This window comes from Homalodisca vitripennis, chromosome 1 (genome assembly GCF_021130785.1).
Source record: "Homalodisca vitripennis isolate AUS2020 chromosome 1, UT_GWSS_2.1, whole genome shotgun sequence".
Lineage (NCBI taxonomy): Eukaryota > Metazoa > Arthropoda > Insecta > Hemiptera > Cicadellidae > Homalodisca > Homalodisca vitripennis.
The window spans coordinates 126,346,670-126,364,180 of NC_060207.1; the positions used below are offsets into that span (position 1 = coordinate 126,346,670).

The window sequence follows — 17,511 nt, forward strand, 5'->3', positions numbered from 1 at the left end:
GAAGAAAAATTGGATTTTAAAAAATTACCAATAAACAAATAACTTTTAAAATAGTTTGGATGCTTATGAAGTATATTCTTAAAAATAGATACAAGAGTTCTTTGTCAAACACGGTGGCAGAAAAGTGTTTTCTAGTGGGGGTAAAATTATGATGTTCTGCAGCAGACACCTCTTAACTTTTTTAGAACAATAATTTAGTTTCTCAAGTATTTTAATTGTTTAATGAATGCTTTTTATAGCATTGTATAGTTTATGAAATTATTATGTTACACATTACTAATGATTACTTCTAAGCAGGAGGTAAGTATTAGAGCACGAATCCAATGTTATTACCCATGATGACGCACGTCACTGTACGGAAAGTCATGAGTGATGTCACGTGACTGTGAGTAGATAAGAGTTATCACTGACTTCTGGCAGAGCATGGCGTGACGCGGTTGTATTAGCTGTTATCATAGTGTGCTCCTCTCATTGTAGTCGCTCATCTTTACTATGTGCTGTATGTTATCACTGGTTGTAGTGTCCGCTTTGTTATTCTCATCTCAATCTCAGGTAAGTTAAAGTGCTTACAATTATCATAACTTATATGAAATATTCACAGGTTTTTGTGATTGTAAACTAACAAAATCAACAAGTGAAATTAATTTTAAGTTGAAGACTTACGAAACTGGTATTTTAAAATGCTTCGATAATATAAACTGACGATATGTAAAATGTTACTGAGTTACTTGTCGTAGGGATTGGTCTTCAAATTATAACGCTTATGATCATATATACTCATATAATCTTGATATGTCATATAACCTATGATGATATAACTACATATTCTTGATATGAAATGTGTTATACAATTTACTGAGAAGTAAATATTTCATTAGAAATAGTATGTACATGATTTTGAAACAATATCATTAAATGTTTGTTTTGCATAGGATATTGTCTAAGTATCAATCGAACAAACAACTAATTAATGTACTTTCCATATCTTTGTTGACAGTGTATTGATTTGATTGTTTAACTCATTGATAGAGTGAGTGATAGTAGAATGTCTTATGTGACGGGTTAATAGAAATTGTATATACAGTATATATATTTAAATAATTATAAATATATAATAATTATAAATATAACAATATGTATGTATGTATATTTATGTTAATCTAGCTCTGAAACGTTCACAGCTAATGATGCAACTGTTGAATACACAGTTCATTGAAGTATATAATGATTTTTTCCAAAATATGTATACACTAATTGTTCTTGAATGTAGTAGTAAAATGAAAAATATAAAAAAAAGACTTTGGATATTTACATTTACTTTATTGTAATTGAAACAAAATATATCACTTAATGTAAAAAGTATAAACCATCAAATGAGCAACTGAAAATGTAAATTGAGAAGGACTGCGTAGTCAGAAAATGTAACAAAAAGTCCTATACATCTCAAAATAGGTCAACTTGAATATTTTAAGGAAGTTCGTGTAGCAAATCATCAATAGCTGGATCCATCTAAAGATACGTCTAATTTTAATTGTGTATTTTATAGTTAACTAAATGAAATTCAAACATATTTTTTCCCAAAGTTTAAAATAGTTTTTCTATATGTGTCCCTATTGATGTTGAATTTAACTTATTTATCAGGTGATCGTAAAAAACCTAATGAAATTTAGTCTTCTGGCACTACGTCCGGAAAGATGGACATCCTTTTCATGAATGTCCTCTTAGAATTTTTATACAATTTTGGTGATAGTAATCATTATATATCACGGGAATACGGGTACAAATAAACCACATTTTTTTTTAGCAATGTTGACTTCGTAAATGTACCACCTCCTATTATTATTATTTTTCATAAGTGTGCAGGCACTTTTCTTTTTAAAGTCAGTTTTTATAATCAATGGTTAAGCTTGGTTTCGGACTGTTGCTACTAGTAACTCTTTATTTCATGTCATCTAATTTGTGAGTAATTTTTAATGTTTATTCCCTTCAGTAAGCATCTTATCGAGTCTAGATGTTTGTGCTCTTTATATTTTTATTTCATTCACTACCTATATACTCTTGAATTTTTGTATATGGTTTGTACATTGCTATGCCTAATAAAACATAAATTATCATTCTTAAATCTAATTGTCTGATTACGAACTATTTATAAATGTTAACATTAGTAAGTAAGGCTATTAAATAAACCAAACCCCAAATGTGACTATTTAATTACGTTTAATTGCAAAGAATTATAATAAATGATTCAATAATTTGGATTAAGGAATAAATGGTAACTTTTGAACATACAGATTTGTACCAAAAGAAATAGGTTTTCGTAATTATTTAATCTCAAATTTTAATTTATTTTTGCCTATACGAGTATTACTAGCAATTCAATGATATCATTGTGATTTAAATATTTGTAATATTGTTGTATTAGCGTGATTTAAGCAATAAAATGTTATATCAATAACCCGGTCATACTATCTTTTAGTACTCTACTTAAATCTAATTTTTAAAGCATGTAGTGCGGAATGAGGAAATAAATCTTACACCTGTCTCTTATTCAACTTTACGTATATAATTTAACTATCAGTTCCTCGTGGCGTAGCATACGATTTCTTATGAAATAACATAGTACGTCATAGGTGTACAAGTTAGAGCAATATTTTAAAGTCCTTTATTCGGAGTTATGAGTTGAAATGAAATTATCAAATTTCTCTGCATAATACCTTAATATTTTGATAACTTCAAAATTGTCAGCACAAAATGAAGTATTTTAAGCCAGTGTAATGATGTAATATATTATGTGTAACTTATAATCGTAAGTATATACATATATGCTATTATAGTTATAGAATATATTACTGTATTAATTTAGCGTTTTTGTTTAAGAGGATTAAATCTTAAACAAAAATGCAACGAGCTCTTATTTCAAGCGCTGCACGCTTAAGACCTTGAATACGATCAATTAAATATAAATATGTAGATATGAATAACAAACGTCGGTCGAAGAGTATCTGCTGGTTAAAGGTGCTTTGATGCCGTATTAGGTTTTTAATTTATACCCCAATACAAAATATATAGCAAGAGAGGTCTGATAAATCAACTTAATCAAAAAATGCTATGTAGGGTATGAGAAGCCTGTTTCAATCAATAGCATCTATTTCTGGTCTAAGGTAATTTTGGTGGCGTAAAAATGTTTCCCCTGTTGTCCCGATCAAGAATATGTGAACATACGTTGGTCTAAAAAGTCTGTTTCTGGCCAAAAGCGACCACTTCTGGTCATTGCAATCTACCTATGGTCTAAGGTATTTATGGTTCTGTATTAAAAATTTCATTCTTACCCCGATCGATAAAATATATAAATATATGCTATTTAGGAAGTCAACTTGTGATAAAAAGCGACTACTTCCAACCATTTTATTTTATATATATATATATATATATATACAGGGTGTCAATTAAGTCTGGAACCTCTTTTTTAATTTTTGAACCATAATAGAAAGAAATACTAAAGTTCACACGTGCTTACTGGTGATAATAACGCACACATCTGCCCAATTACCGACCGAATAATCCCTTTGGGGGACGGTCCACAAGGAGTCAGACAAAATTCTTAAATAGCAGCATAGGTCAAGTTTGGTATCAACTTAAAGGTCTTACTTAGCAGAGTACAATGCCGCAAACCGGACTTCAAAAGGTGGATTCATTCAGTAGTTATAGCTATTTGAATTTTAAAACAATTGAACAATGTAAATTATTAAGTATCACAAGTAAACACCAATTTTTAAGTACCTGTGATCTTAAAAAGGCCCAACCTGATTAATTTTGCTTAAAACTAGTAATGTATTATACTGAATAAAATCGATTTTTTGGTACTTATTTCTGTTTTATTTTAGACTTTGATTATATCAATTTTCTCAGAATTAAATTCTCTACAATTAATGTTTGTTGATTTTATGTATTTATTACCAATTTAACAAAGTTATTGTACATCAAACTTAAAAAAACATTGTTTCGTGCCCCAATGTTTTGCATTTAACCCTGAATCCCTCAAAAACTACTACAGGTACAGTTCTGAAACCTATTTTATTAGCTTTATCAGGTAAAAATACATAAGAATCCACGATATTTCTTACTTAATTAACCTTTCCAAAAGTTCAGTATGGCTTTATTTTACTCTTTACCCAGGAATTCAGGCGAAATCTTTCGCTAGCTGTAACTCGCTAACGAAGCGTTTTAGGACCTATGTTTATATAACATTTTTTCATTATTTTTACTAGTACAATGTGCTGTAGAAGTGGGGGAGAACTTCATGAATCACCCTGTATACATACATACAGTGTATTTATATATATATATATATATATAAATTGTGTGTGTGTGTTTGTATTATATCATTTAAGTACAATCTCAGTTGTAAGAAAGAAAACGAAAACTGGCATAGGCCTGTTATCTTTATCCCCACTCCAAGATGTAATCCTTCTATGAAATCACTCGTGAATCCTATTTTTCTGAAAAACAGTGTTTATCATTCTCTTACTAACTCATTTCCTCATTCACTTTCTTAGTCAGAGGTCACTTCAATGAGTTCAGATTACAGTAACAAGAACTGGATGACGAAACGTTCATATTCTTGGTATATCATGTGTCGGATTTTACAGGTTTGAACTACATAATACTGTTTAACAACACTCAGATATTACTGAAAACGTTTAAAAGTACAAATTTTTTATTTGTTAGTATTTTTTTTAATTTTGATTGTTGATAATTTAATATATGACGTGTGCTAGACTAAAAGATAGTGAAAAGCATCATGTTAATGTTTCATACCACGTAATTCTCACATATTTCGAAAAAGCATATAATGTAATGATGTCTCTAGACTGTAGTTATTGTGTCCTTGTTCGTAATAGCAAAGAAAAGTGTTACAAATAATTATAAAATTATGGAAGATATCTTTCCTTTTATCGCGTTACTACTTAAAAAAAAATTTTAATATAAAGTGTACATGACCTTATTAAGGTTTTAATTTTTTTTATGTCAAATTATGTTTATTAAATGTTTACCATTCTTGGTAAATAAGGTAGAACGGTTCAACATGTAGTTCTTTAATTACATATTTAAATTTCTTAATGAGGTGAGGGTGGGGGGAGTTGTGACTTTAAAGCCTATAAGTTGCGACTCGCGTGCACAGGTTCTCAGGTTTTCTTCAGGCAAGGGTGCGATATCGGGCAATCGCAGGTGCTCCATGTGATCGGAGATCGGGGTGGATGGAGGATGGCACGTTTTATAATGTTTTTTTCATAATTTGATGTTTGTTTGCCCAGGGGGCTGCCTCAATTGCCGAGGAGCCGAGACTAGGCTGGCAACAGATCCTGCAGGATGTGAGCAAGTCCTCAAGCCTGGCACAGGTGCTGTCAGAGTACCTGGCGGATATTGAGACAGTGGAGGCGGCGACGTCAAGGTGCTCCAAGGGCCACAGGGATAAACATCTCAGTGCGTACAGACACCTGGAGGAGTTGCTGCGGCAGTGTGAGGGTAGCAGCGGCCGACAGAGAGGGGCGCTGAGCCGCTGTGTGGAGGACAGTACCGAGGGAATGGTCAGCGATGTGCGGCAGCGAATCAACGAGCTAAAGACCTGCGTAGATTCCGTAGGGTGATGTAGAAGAGATGAGACGATAACATAATCTATAAATAGAATCTGTGATTCTGTGATTAGAAATTGTGTGTGATCGCAAAACGCTAAGAGTGCCATTGAGAAAGCTGTTTACTTATATATTAAATACAAAAATATTGGCCACTTCATTTAATGCAATTTAAAAAAAAGCAATATAGTATTGTAAGGAATTTTTTTATTGAAAGCAACTCCTTAATGAATGATTTTAAGGAAAATTTTTCATATGAGGTATTTATAACAATAAATGTACTTCTTGAATAGTAGAACTAAATATTATTTTGTTAAATGTTTACTGTCACGGATAACTACATGTAATTGTAAGTTATGAACGTGCCAACTGACATATTAAACGTGCATATATTACATATTAAAATATCTGAAGTTTGAAATTGTTTTATACTTTTGGATTAACACCTCAAATACTAAAAGTATGTTTTCAAAATGTTGTAGTAATTTGTATCCACTGTTCACAATCTTTGCGTTCAACAATTCAAATCACTTAAAACATTAGACTAGCCAACTGTGAAATTTTATGCACTACTAGTGCTGCTAGTGATCTATGTTACAGACAACCCCGAACTATTTTACTATCGGGAGTCAGTGACTCATTCGTTGAGGAAAAATGAGGTTTAAGTATATGTAACATATCTGAATGTGTTTTCCAGGAAACTTTTGGCGAACAGGACAAAAAGTTTTATTTCAATACGTTTAACAATATATTTTCCTCTATGACATCAATTCCATTTAGTACACTGGATTATCTCTATATTACACAATCTCTCACCAAAGTTATTCTTGTCATCGATATGTGATTCTGTTGTTTATAAAAATTAAATAATTCTAATGGTTTTCTAATATTGTAAAGCCTAATATTACCTTTTGTTACAAAATAAAAATCGACTTACTTTCAATTCTTGCTTATAATAAAATTATGGCCGTTGTATTAAAAAAGGTTTTCCTGCATATCTCAAAAACCACCTATCGTAATACCGTTACAGGAGAATAAATTACACATTTCGTATGTCTAATTTTATAGCTAAATATTATACGATTATTTTATTTACATATACTAAAAGTATATTTATGGGATCTTCTGGTGGATTAGGCAATGGTAAAATGGATTAATATTTAATTGTTAAATACTTTTTATTTTAACGTCACCATTTTTAGATATAAAGTGCATTTTATCAAAACCAACAATTCTGTCTTCAATTTATAGAAGGTTAACATTTGGGACAGTGACTACGTTTATATAAAAACCTTAATTAAGTCCATTATTTCCTTCATCTCTAGCAGGAAATCTCCATTCGTTCTTGGTAACTCACTATAACTATCGTATTACTAAAATTATTTCTGGAATAATAGCTCCATTTTTTCACATGTCAGTTACATCAATGTACTGATTGGTGCCTAACAGAATGACATTTAAAAAGATAAAAATATGTCCAAAATGCATTATTTCTACAATAGACTTTTACTAGAGGATTTTTATAATAATTTAAAGCAAAGTAAATTATCATTTATTTTATTTGAAGCTCTAAAATTACTTTGTTAATACTTTGAGTTAGTGCAGTATTGTTTTATAACAATTCTAGATATACGTGGGCAAGAACAGGTCTGCATGTACTTTATTTCAAACTTAAACCAAATATTGGGATACATGTTTACTATTGTTTTCATTATAATAAAACTAACAACACCTAAACTCCCAAAAATTGCTATCTATTATTTGAAAATTAATAACCTATTCCATAAATTTTGAGTTTGGTTTAATATTTCTGGAGTCAATTTAGAGCAGATCTTTTTCACTGTACAATTGGTGTAAGAAGCTAGCCTATAAGACACCCACTATAAATTCAAACTTATAGTTACTTATAAAATCTTAAATTAGCAGACCGTAACCAGTTTTCCCAATAAGATTTATACAAGCGTGGAAGATGGCCTTAATCGTCTGTACCTTCTTAAGGATCTAACTACCTTCTGTAGTAAGGTCTGATAGTCATCGATTACATTAGAGTTTTTCTGTCACCGCAATGGATTTTTACTCCACATATGTCTCATATGTCTTTATTATGTCCCAGTAGGTCACTCTTATATCATAAATTCTTCTTACACTTCGTTAATTTCACTTCATTCATAGAAATTGATCTAATTAATCGTTCAGTGTTCAGATGTATACACGACAGAAATCAAATATCAAGCGCTTTACAAACCCTTTCTAATAAACTATTTAACAATATATAAATCTGTTTTTGAATTTCTGTTTATTATATTTCCACTCCATGATGAGTACACGTAGAATTTATTCAAACTATGTTTAATTTATTAAATTTCCTTAAGTTTTTCATTGTATGTAAATTTTAACTGCTCTGTAACGTTATGTTTATGCCTTATGAAATTATTTTAATTATTTTTAAACAAAACAACCCTTTAAGTTACAGTGGATTACTCAACCTACTACCTAAGTAGAGCACATTTAATGTCACGGCCAGAAATGGTAGGTTAATTAGTTTACTGTCAGCACCTGTCTTATTGGCATTTGTCTTATCATTGACATTTGTTTTATTCGAATTGCACAATCACTATACCCCACACTAGATTCACCGATCGTTGACAATGATGTGCCGCCCACAATTGATATGATATAGAGACAAGCTTCATATTGTCAGTAAACGTTTTATGGCCGTTATTACCAGTTGTTGATTTTTTATGTGCTCTTAAAGAAAAGTCAACCTCTTCGACCATGTCAGGGATACCTCTTGTTTAGTGTAACAAGCAGGGAGAGAGTGAAGTGTGAACTTAGCGCACAGGAATCTATCCAGAACATGTAGGATTTCTCCAGTTTCTCTCTCCAGTTTGCGACAATCTTAGAAGGTCATCGCGTTGTAGACGGGTCGTACTCTCAACATCGAGTGAATCCAGTACATATACTTTTATAAATGTGAAGTTTCATCTCTTAAATCTTAAAATAAGAAGGCATTAATACTGTTAAAAGACCAGGCAACACTTATGTTCACCACTACCCCCCGAATATGTTATTATTAACAATAGCAGTTTAAATAATCGTGCATACTGTAGCGCTCAGTATAGTTGTACCGGTATAACAGTGATGTTTAAATTGTTTTATGTTCTCTACACGCTTCTACTTTCCGAAAACTGTCATATTTGTTAGTTCAAAGTTTATTGTTAGAATTCAGAGGAAAATACATGTATGAAAATATCTGGAATAGTGAGTCCGTCAACTCGCAAATGAATATTTTCGTTAGAACGCTTCATATCCCTTACAAGCAGCAATAACAAGGATCGTATTATGTGACCAAACCCGTAGTAAATAACATGAGTTATTGAAGTGTGGTAAACAAGAGTTGTGAAACCAAATGAGTTATGTATGTTGTTGTTTGCGAGCCACTCATGTGGCATAGACGTCTTTAGTACTCGAGTGAACGAGCCATAACTTCGACATGAAAGTTACAACTTACTGTGGTTAAATATATGTAATCATTTTTACATGTATTTTAAGACATTAAGTTTTTTTACTTTCATTCTATTAACTTTAGTAGCATGCGTTGCACGTTAAAATACATATTAAAATATAAACATGATCTGAAATAGTTCATATTAAACCATGTTTATTATTTATATATGGCTTAGTACGTTTTTACATTATACATTTGTTTTTTTTATTATTTCATTAAAAACACTAAACATTATTAATATTATTAATTGCCCTCCACAAAGTACAATAAGATAAACGTGTATATACAGTATAAAATCGTTTATCCGGACCTCAATCATCGGGATCTTCGGAATATACTTAGCAGTTTTAAAGATTTAAGAAGATATAGGAGTACAATATTTGTAAATAATAAAGTATTTTACATATGTTCAAGCATAATTTGTTTCTCGTTTAAACTTGTTCGTAGTTCGGAACAACAAGCAAACATCAGACACAACGATTCCGAGTCCCGTTCCGGCACTTAAGCGCACGGACATGATTACAATCAACCAAGCCTTCTAAAAACCTTATCAGCAGATTATTATTTAACGGTAAGAGTCAACAGTGGAAACTAATTTAAAAATGAAGAACCGGAAGATGTAGAAATAGATAAATTATGAAACTATTTTATACAATTTTAAATATTTGAATATACAAGTAATTGTAACATTCACGTCTAAAAGCGAACACAAGCTGGGAAACTGTGTTTACTTGCGTCTGCAAAACCATAGGACTTAATAGAAACTTCATTAGCATAACAGAAATCGTTTTATAAGGCAGCCCTAGACATATTCAATCATTTATATAAGTATATAATTGTACATATTGTATACATATGGTGAGTCAGCTAAGGTGCCTAAACCTATATTAAGAAAACGGATAGAGCTATAACAAAGAAACAAGCGACCCTGCCTAATAAAATACATTAAATCTGTTTATAATAACTTCATCCGGTTTAAAAAAACAAGATATACAAACCTGAAGTTCTCTGATCTGCATCTCAACAATTTCAAACACAAACCTGTGACATATGATACATGGCTTTTAAGTTCTACTTAACACAAAAAAGTAAAGTTAGTTTTCAAAACTATTTTCCCGTTTCAAATTTCAAACACATAACAACATTCGGATTTTATATAAAACTGGTATTTTATACAAATCCAAAAATAAAACAATAAAACCCAAAAATGTTTACTCTGGAATAAACATTCCATAAACTGAACATAATTATTGAAACTTGCCCAAATCCCAGTATAATAAATATTGTTTAGAGTCTAAAAGGGCATACATAAAAGATATTTATGGAAGATAACATAATGTTTGTCACCTCGTTTTACTTCGTTGAAAAAATAATGTTTTCCCTGAAACACCAATTTTGTTTTGGTTCACCATTTTTCATCGGTAAATTGATTTAACAAAATTAAAAACATTTAAAACGATTCAGAAGATTTAATGATAACAAGGTGCTACAGGTGATTGTTCTAAAGATTTTAGAGAGCATTTACACTATCAAGAAACATTAGTCGTGGAATTAAGTTTATTATATTTCCACGAAATTAGAAATTAATTATTTCCCAAGAAAACCTTGTTGAACAAACTTTAATAACTTGAAATGAGGAAAGAAAGGAACAAGAGGAGATGAACCGGAATCCTCTGAGACTGTCTTAGAATCTTACTAAGTGAAAGAAGGTGATGGTGAAGTCAGAAGGAAATGAGGTGTTCATCTTACAGAACTTCGGAAATGAGAATGATGATTAACGTGGGCATTTTATTATTACCTTTAGGACACAGTTATATTTCTTATTACTTGTCTCCCTTCTCTATTCAAACGTAAATGTATACATTTAAATATTACATAATTCAGGGTGCATCGTTTGTTTTACTGTACTTTAGGATTTTGTGGATGTTTGTAAGTATTAATATCAGGAGAATAAATGCTTCAACACGTCTTTTTATTATTGGGCTAAAATATTTTTAATGTTATATTAATTTTTTTAATGATGCTTTTCAAAACATATCAGACAACCGAGCGGAGATCCACCACTACAGATTTGTGAAGCCCAACTCGATCAACTCATATTGTGTGTGGAAGGGAATAAAATAGTTTTAGTTTTTTATTTCAATATTATGCAAGATAAAAGGTTGGTGTAAAATGAATCAATAAAGCTAAATATTATTTACATTATTACATTTTATTCAAGAAATATATTATACAACACTGCTCGTAATCTAGTGAGAAACGTGAATCGCTATATCTATCTACTACACTGGGTAACGTAATAAAATATATAGGGTAACGTGAACTGTGTTACTATATTCATCTACCTAAATCTTACCTAACTTGCACTCGTCTCCAGGAATACCTCTGAATTGAGTTCCAAATTTAATAATTATTCCTAAACTTACAACTTGTAAGAAACATTAAACAAGCATCAATGAAAGATTTCATTTATACACTTATGTATAGTCTTGTCTCTACAAGTTTTTATGGTGTTGTTGTACAAAATATGTACTGTAAAAGTAAATGGAATTCTACAGAATAACGTTACTCGGGGTAGCCATGATGCTAATTGGTCAGAATTTTTTCGATTTTTTGATTGGGTACAAGTTAATATGTATATTTATCAGTCATGAATTTTATTTTATTTTACAGAGAAACTATTTTTACAACGTTAAAACATAGTAAACGTTAAATAAATCAAAATTTAATTTAATTCCAGATCCTAGCACTTAAAATTTATAATTGGGCTACTTAATTAAATACTAAAGATAATAATATTAAGAAGAGGGATTTTTTTATCAGAGGACTTTATTGATCAATTTTTACAAAGGTATGGAGAGGCCTCACCGACCCATATATTTTTCTGGAACTATATCCGTTCGCAATAAAACCCCTATGTATTGGATTCTTGGCAAAGTCAACATTTTTCTCAGGGTTAAGATTTTAATAAAATTAGAAATATTTTTAATAAATAAACGTAAATATATCAAATATATGCATGTATCATTTATTTTAAGGTTACTTTTATGAATAGTCCACTCATCAATTGTCCTCTAGAAACCACTTATATTGAACGGTAAATTTAGAAATATAGAATATTGTTATTAATATTATTATTATCAATTTTTTTTTGTCAAATGCACAGTGAATAGTGATAACTGAAATAAAATGTTATAATTAAAAAACACTAAGTTTTATTCTATAGGAATTCATTTATATGATAGATTTAGAACTACTCTAAAAATGAATTAGACAACATTGTATCACTGTTACTTTTGAAAACATTTCTAAACATTAAATCACAGTTCCTTACTATTTGTTTTAAAATCTACCAGCTCCTGACGGCCTGATACCTGATTATGCCTATCGTATTGGTTGATTTGCAAAAACTCTCTACACTCGAACTGGATTACCGATATTTAAATAAATTGCAGTTAAACAAACGAACGTACACGATAAATTGAAAAGCTAGCAGCCTACTGTGTAGTATATGGAGTAGACTGCCTCTCCGTGTAAATACTTTAACCCTTCGTCAATGTACCAAGTTTGCGAACAGAATTTCATACCCAGTTGCTACTAATATGATCTTCTGTTCAATAATAATAATAATTATTCTTTATTTCAGTGAAAAATTAATAAACTTGTATTGCAAATAACAGTTTTTAATATTGGTTAAAAATATATAAACTAATGCTATCCTAATTTAATCATAGGCAAAATTAATTCCACAGGTTATTTGTGTGTAGGCTACATGGTGATACTTCTTCGATTCTTAAAAGCTACACTGATGCTTTTCGTCAGCTTATAGTTGCAATATTAGTGTCTACACATTATTAGACAGAGCATTAAAACTTAAAACTTCTGGTGTAATATATCATAGTAAAAATAGTGGACTCAATATCAATTATTATAATCACTACTGTGTTATTTTTAATCTAATGATAGTTAGTTTTTATCTACATAAATTTAACTTAATCTCATTACATTAAAATTCTCAAAAGCTGTATACATGATGTTTTTGCGGATGCACCGTGCAAGGATACTGACCTAGACCGACATGACAGCGTTTGGTCAGAGGGTGCCTCAGAAATGTATACTTTACGCAATATAGCAACATCTGCTAAATTATTATACAATAAATGAGTAACAAATAAACCAATGATCACGGTATAATTTATAGGTACAAACTTAGAACTAACAAATAAAAGTTTAGAATACACAATGAGTAAGTGTTAGAGAGGGCTTCTTAGCCCTAACTTCGCCTGGTAAAATAAAAAATCTTTATTTTACTTTACATAGAATTTTTTAGGTTACATAGATACTTAAAATTATTATATTGTAAGCGGATACACTGCGTTTTAATGATTCCTAAATAGCATAAAACATGCATACATAGATGGTATGATACTGGAAGATAAATGTAGCCACTAACAGAATAAAACGTTCACAGCCATTTTTCCTCGACAGCTCCTGAGAGAGCAGTTTACACGGTTCATGTTATAATTCCTGACTTTATTGAATATCTCTCTTGTGTTGTTTGACTTTATTTAGATCAGGAGTGTTCCACTTTAGCCATAACAAGCTGCTTGTTTATTGAACAATCTAAACGCCCTTATTGAATTTTTTTTTATCTCTTAAAGATGTCGGTATATTTTATTACTGGCCTAATATTGAACGTTTTCCCCGTACTTAAAGTAAATAATACAGAAATATTGCTCTATATATAAACATATGTGGGTGGGTGTGTGTGCGTGTGGGTGTGCGTGTGTGTGCGTGTGCGTGTGTGTGATAATGAATTAACACCTAAAAATTTACCACCATCTACTTCCTTTTAATCTTACAATAAATAATTTTAGATTCAAACACAACAATTATCAGTTAAAGGAACTGCAATGAAAACCAGACTGGCACTATCATATGTACATTTTTGGGGGAGGGATTAACTACATATTTTACCCTCGAAATGTAAAAGAATTAGCTTGTTTCCGCTTTATTACCTATATTTTTACCATTTTGAAACATGTCATGAAAAAATTTCACACATTGTATCCAACAATTAAATTTCTTTTCAGTTTTAACAGAATTTTATAATAACTATGCTACGTTTTAGATTTCGATGTGTTTTTAGATCAGGGACACCAAACAAAAATCCATGTCAAAAATACAAATTTAATACAATATATTACACTATTCAAGTTTACATCCTGGTTATGTTAAAAAATCCATCCTAAAAGTCTAACTATTAGATCAAAAAGTCTATGTTGTAATAAACAAGATTATGGACTGTCACAAATTTAAAAATGCTTTTAAGAATAGAGAATATTCTCAAAAAGTAGTAGAGCATAACATGCAAAAAGCCAAAAATCGTACTCCTAGAAACTGCAACAACCAGGCAAAATTTATTATGTTATTTATGTTTTTTTTTTTTATAAAAAAACAGCAAATAATATTCTACAAGCTTAAACTGTAACAAGAAATTTATTTGGTAATCCACCTAGAGTAACTTTTAAAAAGCCTCAAAATTAAAAAAATGTATTAGTAAGACTTAAACTATCCCCTGATGAACTAACCCAAAACTGTAACAAATCGTTTAGCTGTTAAGCTTGCTTTAAGCCTTTGCTGCAACACGTGCAATTTAATGATAAATTCAAAAGATTTCTGTAGTATCACATTAAAAATTAATTATCCGATAATTGGTAAATTAACTTGTGAATCCAGCAATGTCAATTACCAATTATTGTGAAAAAGTGTAGAAAAGACTTCCTTGGTCATACAGTACATTAGAAGGAACAAAGACCGCAGCGACAAAAATCTTAAAACTAATTCCAATCCTACTTCGGCTCAACCAATGGAGCAAAATAGCAATAAATACAAATAACTAAAAAAAAGGTGTAATACCTTTCACAAAAGCAAAGTGTTAAGGATGATAACCTATAGTTTAAATAAAGTAAAAGGACCCACATTTTTACTCATTACGAATTTGTTCTGTGTATGTTTACATAGTTCACATGTAAGTAGCTAGGTAAAATTTTCCAGTAAATCCGTTATCAAGAAATAATGGTTGTGTGTTTTCTACAAAGCCCGTGTCTTTATGACACAAGAGTATGATCTACAGTGAATGTGCGTGCCAAGTACTTTGCCGTGTTGTAAGTGCTACTTCTTACCCGAATGTCCTTTTTCCATTATATTTTCTATATGTGTTTTGTTATCAGTAACTGAGATTCTTACTGCAGCATAAATATAGTGAATGGAGAACTAAAAATATACTGGAGAGTTGTTGTGTGATTTACGTGTGAGTTACGAAGGTACTTCCAAGACTACCACGTACATAATTATATTATGCAATATGTAATTACCTATGTAGCCTACAACAGAACTCAGTAACTAATGCAATTAACCTTTGTATATTGTGATACTTGCAGAAGTATGTAGTATAACATCGTAAGTAATATCATACTTCATTGAAGTCGGATGCAAAATTGTACACCTGTAGCTCAATTCATTCTCGACATATTCTGTGCACATTTAGCCTTCGATAACTCTAAGCCAACTTGCATAGTAGAAAATGCATAGCCATTAAACCCTATGTTGTCTATATGGAAATAAAACTGTAAGCAAAATTTAAGTGTACAACTAAATTCATTCTACAGAAACCTTGCGGACGGACAGACAGACAGAGAACAAATATATGGTTGCTAGTATCACTTACTTTTGTTCTCACGAGGGTTAAAACCTTGATGAATTTAAGTTGCGTATTTCAGTTTTTATTTTACCATTATGAAATGTTGGTGAACTGAAACAAATAGCTATTACGTTACTTTTAGGTTTTTTTTGCTATTTAACAAACTTTGCTCTGAACTGTTCATCTGAATTGTAATCTTATATGTCATGCTATTTTTTAAATCTTATTGTATTAGAAGACTTTAAATTTTGTTTAGTTTCTTGTAAAATAAAAATATTGTAAGTTTTCGGACTGTAATCCCATTAATGATCCAAAACGTTGTGTTACATGGTAGTATTTACCAGATATAAATAATATAAAATTCATGTATAAATATTGATTATGAATATTTCTCATATTAAATATTTTTATGTACCTTAAGACTGATAAAAGATTTGATTTGAGACATAACGATGATCTTAAATCTTCGTAAAACTGAAATAGAAATTTACTTAAGTAAATCTTAATATTAAGTTCAAGAATCGTGGTACATTTTTATAAGTCACAGGCACAAGATAATGTAGGAGGTTCTGGAAGAATTTGTATCAAATGTTGGCAATTATGAATAATCATGGCAGCTTTATTCGTTATTTTATAATCCTTTACCAGCTGCTCTAGACATACTGATGTGATAGCGCCATACATAAACAAATGATACACTTTTATCGGTATTGGGCTTGACAAAAGACGTGGTGTTTTTGTATGTTCCATATATTATATCTGAACGGAAATAATGAGCTGAACGGGACTTCAGTACAGACTGATTCATAAGTGCTTCAGTACTGCACTTTCTGTAGGATTACTTTGGAGTCTAACTTTTTCTGTTTTAAGGAAAATTTAAGTATTTATATTTGAAATGTTTCAAGAAAATTGTCTCTCTCAGGAAATGAAACAAGCATTAAACGCCGTTTACAAAACATTCAACATTCGTGTTACATTTTCATAATTATTCAAGATCATGACACAAACTTAAAGTACGTATTATGCAATTTTTGTATTTAGTTTTTCTCACGTTTGGGTTGAGGTAAATGTATTAACAAACCAATTATCTTTAAAATCTGAATGGAATTTCTTTTTTAAAGTAAATTAGTGATGAATAATGATTTGAACTTATATAAGATGATGGCCGTTTGCTGTCGGTATGTGATATAAAATATAAACACGACGTTTCGAAAATTTATACGACATATGGTTTAGCACTCAAAAGTTTAAATTCAAATGTTTTGACTTTTACCCATTTTAATAAATTTGAGATTTCACGTTTTTCTATGATCAAATTTATGTTTCAACTTATAACACTTGAGTAAGAGCGCGTATAACATTCATCGAAACGTTCCTTTTGAGATTGTGACACATATTTCCACAATCCCCTATGGCTTTGTTACAATAAAGTAATATGAATTACCAGCAATAGTTATTACTGAGGTATAACTTTCGTTATGTATAGTACTGATTTGATGTGTGACAATAAAGATAAGAAAAGTTGAATTGTTTTTGCTTTATTTCCTACAACTAATAGATATTTTCACAAATAAATTTAGGAGCTACACACGCGTTTAATGAAATGAAATGAAATGAAATGAAAAAATGAAATGAAATATGCCTTTATTCAAGAGGCGGAGTTAGGG

General features: G+C 30.5%; 1 protein-coding gene across 1 annotated transcript; it reads left to right on the forward strand.

Moving 5' to 3' along the window:
- Window positions 1-423: 423 nt before the first annotated feature.
- Window positions 424-12,477, forward strand: LOC124371018. The gene is made up of 2 exons (XM_046829330.1): window positions 424-552; window positions 5,316-12,477. The coding sequence occupies exons 1-2, from the start codon at window positions 493-495 to the stop codon at window positions 5,646-5,648; spliced, it is 393 nt and encodes a 130-aa protein (XP_046685286.1). The 5' UTR covers window positions 424-492; the 3' UTR covers window positions 5,649-12,477.
- Window positions 12,478-17,511: the final 5,034 nt, after the last annotated feature.